The sequence below is a fragment of the Prunus dulcis genome, chromosome 1 (assembly GCF_902201215.1).
Source record: "Prunus dulcis chromosome 1, ALMONDv2, whole genome shotgun sequence".
NCBI lineage: Eukaryota > Viridiplantae > Streptophyta > Magnoliopsida > Rosales > Rosaceae > Prunus > Prunus dulcis.
This window is the reverse complement of record NC_047650.1, coordinates 39,640,266-39,646,837: the sequence shown is the minus strand read 5'-3', so window position 1 is coordinate 39,646,837 and position 6,572 is coordinate 39,640,266. Positions and strand designations below refer to the sequence as shown.

The 6,572-nt window shown below is 35.2% G+C and overlaps 1 protein-coding gene across 1 annotated transcript; it reads right to left on the bottom strand.

The window, feature by feature from the left end:
• Positions 1-188: 188 nt before the first annotated feature.
• LOC117630386 (probable pectinesterase/pectinesterase inhibitor 7) lies at positions 189-2,375 on the bottom strand. The gene is made up of 2 exons (XM_034363122.1): positions 1,272-2,375; positions 189-1,011 (listed from the first exon to the last, which is right to left on the bottom strand). The coding sequence occupies exons 1-2, from the start codon at positions 2,272-2,274 to the stop codon at positions 320-322; spliced, it is 1,695 nt and encodes a 564-aa protein (XP_034219013.1). The 5' UTR covers positions 2,275-2,375; the 3' UTR covers positions 189-319.
• Between the last annotated feature and the right edge of the window lie 4,197 nt (positions 2,376-6,572).

The window sequence follows — 6,572 nt, the reverse complement described above, 5'->3', positions numbered from 1 at the left end:
TTACCTATAGCTAGAGTTTCATTCTTTTCTTTTTATAAATACAAACGAATAATCTAAATTCATCTAATAATCTACACTGTTTTGGGGCCCAGGAGGGATTCGAATTTGGGTGCAAGGACCCACTGGTCTAACCCATGTATGCAAAAGAGTTTTATTCTAATTATGAAGAAATCATACACATGTTCCAATTTGAAGAAACAAATATTGCTTTCCACAGTTTACAAAAAAACTTGAGTTACAGAAGCTGGAAGCTTTGATGCTTCTTAAACAAAAGACATGAAAGAAAACAAACACAACAATAAATTTAACATTAAGTTGCTCAAATTAAGCCACCAGTGTAAGGCACACCAGTTTGAGGCAACCAATTATCCCCCAGCAAGAAGTTGGAAACTGTGAAATTCGCAGCATCAGTTGAATTGATCACACGGTAACCAGGCCATGTAACCCTATTGGCAGTGCTGGATCCAGGACCTGTGTTATTGTACTCAGCATAATACAATGTGCTCAGTGCAAAATCACCACTCCAATCATGCCAACCAGCAGGATCTATAAAACTATCCATGAAAGTTTGCATGTAAACTGTTCTTGAATATTCCTTCCATGGCCTTCCTAGATAGGTCTTGACAGTGAAGTTACTTGAGGCCAAATCGGCTGCTGGTTTAATGGTGCAGTTGTGAATTGAGGTCCCTGTGTTCTGGTTCGGGTCGGTTCGACCTTGAGCAGTGATGGGATTGAATTGCCCTTTGTTAGGCTGACGAGGATATATGTTGCAGTTTTGGAAAACAACTGCAGCATTACCAAATATGAAATCAACTGTTCCATAGATATCACATTCTCTGAAGAATTGTCTGAGAGAATGCGTGTATAAAGTGTCTTGGTAGCCTTCAAAGCTGCAGCTATAGAAAACTGACAAATCTGCCCCGCTTCGGAGTGCAACTGCCTGCCCTTTGCTTGGTCCAGCCGTGTTACGAACAGTAATGTTCACTGCCATAAACCCTTCTGCCACCACAGCTGCAATATTGATCATGAAGTTAATTAGCTTATTAATCATCAATAAAATATTTGCAATTGTAAACATTTAGTTTTTATTTTTATTTTTTATTTTAAAGTATAAGATAATCTGATATGTTATGTTGTCATACTATAAATTGGAAACCATTATTAACAGGCTTTGGAATCAAATCAAACCACTAATGTTTTTTGAATTAATTATGTCTGAATGTGCGGTTCTAAAAATGACGTTTTTAGCATGAATGTTTGAATTAACTCACCTAAAGTAGCAGAGTTGAAAGTTGTCGAGCCATCTCCTACACTGTTGTTTCCTGTGATGATTGTCTGGTTGATACCGTCTCCGATGAACAACAGATACTTCTTTTTCGATATAATTGACACATACTCTTGATATACACCGGCAGTGATATATATCAAGAAGTAGCCATCACTAGCAACAGAGTTATTTGGTGCGATTGCTATGGCCTCATTGATGGTCGTGAAGTTTCCACTTCCGTCTTGACTCACAACCACAATGTCCTTCACCAAAACCTCTTCATCTCCTACCTGAAGAAGCCTTCTTCTCCGATGATTGATAGCAGCGTCATAAATTGCACGAGCGTGACTTGACATCTTCAGGTTCAACCGTCCCTTTCCGAATCTGAATTGCCTCTTGGGTCGCTTTGGCACCCCACTTTTGTCCTTAGGCACCCAACCCTTGGTGAACAGAGCCAAAGAGACACTGTACAACTTTGTGTTGTTAGAAATTGGAACCGACAGATCACTGATGGCACTCCCAGCTGAAGATGGCAGAGATTCAATCCCATCAGAACAAGTTTGGTGGTTGGTTAAAATGGCACTAAGCAAGGTTTGGGCATCATCAGCATCCAAGCTAGAAAGAACACCACTTGTCTTGTTGACAGTTTGGAGGGAGCTTGATAAGAAATCAATGTTTGACAATGCAAGCAGCTTGCAATCCTCAAGTGCTTGGATTGCTGGCTGTGGCAAAGCTGAGCTACTTTGAAGATACTTTTCAATTGAATCAAAGAGCTTATGGGATTGGGAAAGAGCATGTTGGACTGAAAACCTGCCAAAGTCATAGACATTGGCATTTTTGTGGGGAAGAACAGATATGCAATAAGAAGGGTGTGGGGTGGATTTGCAGATTGTTTCTGGTGGGAGAGGAGTGTTTAGAGGGACATCTGCTAAAGACGGAGAGCTAAGGAGATTAAAAATAATGAGAAATGAAGAAAATGTTACAAGAGAAAAGAGCTTAGAAGCCATTGCTCTAATTAATGGAGAAGGGAGAGCTTTTGAGGAATGTGAAATAGGGTCACGGGGTTCGTATCTATATATAGAAAGTGATCAAGCCAATTTGAATATTGTTTTAGAGAATATAAAGTTGGTATTGAATTTCATATAGTAAACGTGCACGACTTTATCCAAAGGAAAATGCAGCTTAGAATTGAGATTGATGCTATTAACTTCTTGACAAGGAAGAGTGGGGGCTATGGCAGGTGTCACGCATATGTCAACCAATATAGAACGATTCAATTAAACGTGGTTTTATATGGTACTCCTTGTCTCATTTCCCGTAAGGAGATACTTACAAAAAGAAAAATTTATGCGCACATATCATATTGTTATTGGTGAAAATATAGCTCATACTTATATGGTAAGGAGGGAAGTATTTTTTCATTATCCTTCTAATAATGCAAGCTAAACAACCCGTTTAGATCATATATTTGTCACAAGACTCAGTATTGAGTGATAGAACAATCCAATTAGAAAATGATCTTGCGTTCAAATTTAATAATAAGTAATTATTTCTTAATCACATGTTATATTTAACTAGCAAAAACAATCTCACATAAGTTTTACTAAACGAACAAAATTAACTTTTACGAGATGAATTATTATGTCCGCGATTTATTTCGTTTTTGTCTTCCCAGTGTCGTATCATATGTCATTTGTCAACGTTGGGGTTGGTAATGTGCGCCTACTGGAATATTGGTCATCATCATGTACATGTCCAAAACCTATGAACATAAGAATATATAAATAATATTCTTTTATTTTTGGTTGAAGACAAATATATATTCAATAATATTTTTGTTGGTTATATGGCAGGGAGTTTCTACCCTATATATTATTTAATTTGCTTAATATTCCAGAGGTTAGAGTGGCCTAATTTGAAACCAAAAAAGAAAAGATGTGGAATTTATTAGGTGAAGATCTATATGGGTTCAATTCTCTGCATAAGAAGTTTCAGAGAGAGAACGCGTTAGGCACAGGCATGCATATAGTCAACGTACACGACCTACATGATGTATGAGCACCACAAGATATCAGACCCAATCTTTCTGCACCTACCAAATGCAAATATTTTATAATCATAACTACGCATTAGATCTGAGGCTTAACCAAACGACCGACCTTCCCCCGTAAAGCCTATCTATCATCAGTTATTACTTGCTGTGTTATATACAAGCCCACTCTAATTTGACTGAAAACCAAAGCAAGAAGAATTAAGCATGTGATTTTCTCAGATTATTAGTTAACTAAATCGAGTTTAACATCAGCTTGGGTTTGCAAAATAAAAAGTCAGAACTCAAAATTCAGAAACAAAATGTACATATATATATATATATATATATATATATATGCTGTGATCAGTATAGAACATCAAGTGGGAATATCGAACTATGAATGTAGAACTAAAAAACAGACGGTTTTTTATTTATCTAATTTTTTGCAAGAATGATTTATGAAACCAAAAAATAGATGGTTTGGATTGTTGTTTTGTTGTTTTGTTTTTTTTTTTGTAGAGGACCCTAAAGGGTGTCTCTCAAATAAAATTATTTAAGAGATTTCTCAATAAAAGTAACTATATATATATATTTCCACTTGATGTTCTATACTGATCACAGCTAGCTAGAGTGCTTGTCACGAGCACATATGAATCTTGATTAATGATTTAAAGGTCAAATTGAAGTAAATTAAATTTAAGAAATCTATAAACGCGTGCATATGATAACCTAGTGTCCAAATTGATAAGTTTGGACTGATTATAAGAAAGGAAAAAAAAAAAAAAAAAACTTTGGACCAAATTAATGTAAATTAGTTGAGGTTTAATGTGGGCAACATGTAGTGGCGTGTGTGCATGTGATTAAGTTTCGTAAGGGTTAATTTGATAATGTGGTTAGTTTAGATGTATTGAATAATGATCATGTAATGAACCTAGTGGTTGATCATTCATTATGAAGATTATATAAAAGTCATATAGGGGATGAGATGTTGGACATATCAATCAGCCAAATTAAACCAATTCGACCGGTTTGGTTCGGTTTTAACATAGAAAAAGTGTGACTTTGAAGAAAATTGAATATAGGATACCTCGAGTACATGAGTAGATATTTTTAACCATTTGAATTATGAAAATTCTTTGCTATGAGAGTTCTTTTAAGTTTTCATATTCAGTAGTCACGTACGAGCCAATATAATGGATTTTAACTTAATTAAGTAGTTTTGTTTGGTGGCTAATGTGTATGAAGCAAGTAAGAATGTTTTAATCTGACCAAAAAATTAAAACAAAAGAAAAACTTTTTCATTAATATGTCTTCGTCAATTTATCAAAATTCAAACGGTTCCATATATATTCTTGATTTTCCTTCACATGTATGTAATCTTTGCATGACCAAATCAAAGGCTTATATAGCAAAGCTCCAAATATACATTTTGTGTACATTTGGCTAACGTTTTTAGCACACATTGACTTCAAAGTTTTCAGTCGACATATAGGAGCTCTTCTGGTTTGACTTTGCTTGATTAGGTTACGTACTCATCATGCTCATCATTTATATTATCTCTCTGACTCATGCATAGTTTATCAATTTCTTAGTCTACTTGGTTAATAGTTCGTGACAAGTGGAATTAAACATTAAGAGATTAAAAGTCTTTCCTTTCTGAAGCACATGAAAATCCAAATGAGCTTGAAGCAGCTGTACTTAATTGCTTCTCTGACCTTTTCGCATGCAACCCAACTTGCTCAAAAAGAGACTTATTAATCTCACAAAATCACATGCTTATTTGGGGCCTTTGAGTTTCAGTCAAATTACTGGGTTGGTTTGTAAGTTACTGTAGCTTTGAGTTTCAGTCAAGTTAGGGTATTGGGTTTATACGTTGTATATATATACAGAAGCGGATCCAGAAATTTTTCAGGAGGGGGGCAATAATAATTTTGATACTGCCCAATAAAAAACATATTATGAAAACCAGACCCTTAGTTAATTTAAAAATTGATTAGCACGATAAAATAAATACATAATTAATAATAAAAATATATTATCACAGCGAAAAGATTAGATCAACAAACAAGCAGTATCAATCAAATCCTAATTAAACAAAAACTCTAATATCAAAGTGTGATTTGAGATCATTGTGCAAGGACTCTTCTTCGTTGTTGTTTTTTATTATTTAATTTTTTTGACAGATGGGCTTCTTCAAATTGGGAGCATCGAGGTAAGCCTTTTGGTATTACATTATTATTATTATAATGAAATATTTATTATAACAACCAAGTAATTGAAGCCAAACAATGAATCTTGCAACGGTTTGCACAAAAACCAAAGAGTTTTGAATTTTTTAAATACACTTCATTTAAACCATTAAACATAAATCAAGGACGACGCCGTTTGGGACAAATAAAAATAGGGTCGTCTTCTTCATTCGTGAACCAGAGCCTCCATCAGCAACACACCTCTGCAACTCCTCCTCTACAATAGTGTGTGCCTCAATCGTGTAACTTGCCATTTGCGATTTCAGGAGGCCTCAGATCGTCGCATTCAACGAGATGCGCCTTGATAACACCTTTTAAAACGCTAGAGAGCAAAGGGGCAAATCCAGCACATCCATGGCTTTTTCCGGCTACGGGAGGTGCAACTGCACCTCCTTGCGCCTCTGTAGGTCCGCCATTGTATATATATATGTACACAGGTACTGTTATTGGCACTTCAATAGAGTATAAGAGATACATCGGCACCGCAATAATGGCTTTGTATCTATGTACATAGGGAACTGTCATTAAACATTTATCCCTTGTAAAAATATATATAAGAGAGAAAATTACACTTCAAATTGCATGATAACTCTTGTAGAATGTTAATAATAACTAACATGCCGGTTACTTTATATTGTTTATTGGGTTTTTAATGAAATATCTTTTTCTCATATATATATATATATATATATATATATATCCTTACCATATGGTGTTCGTACTACGCGCTTAACCCTAATTAATGCACAAATATATACCACTAATGCACGACCAATATGTGGTTAATTATATCATATTTCCATGTGGTAGCTAGGTCTAATAATTAAATATTTATATTGGCTAATGCTCATTTTGGTGACACCATCTCACACATTAAGCTTAATTTTCCTCACCTTTACAATATTTCGGGGGTATGCATGTGTGTCTTTTTGTGCCCCAACACCTATCAATGACCTTCGCCCCTAATTGTCCTTTAAAAGTTCGTAAACCAAAAACATCCATGAAATGAGGGGTTTACATCATC

Coding starts and splice junctions, on each gene's coding strand:
- LOC117630386 (XM_034363122.1), bottom strand. CDS start 2,274: ATGGCTTCTAAGCTCTTTTCTCTTGTAACATTTTCTTCATTTCTCATT. Junction 1,012..1,271: donor TTTCAACTCTGCTACTTTAG/GTGAGTTAATTC, acceptor TCAATATTGCAG/CTGTGGTGGCAGAAGGGTTT.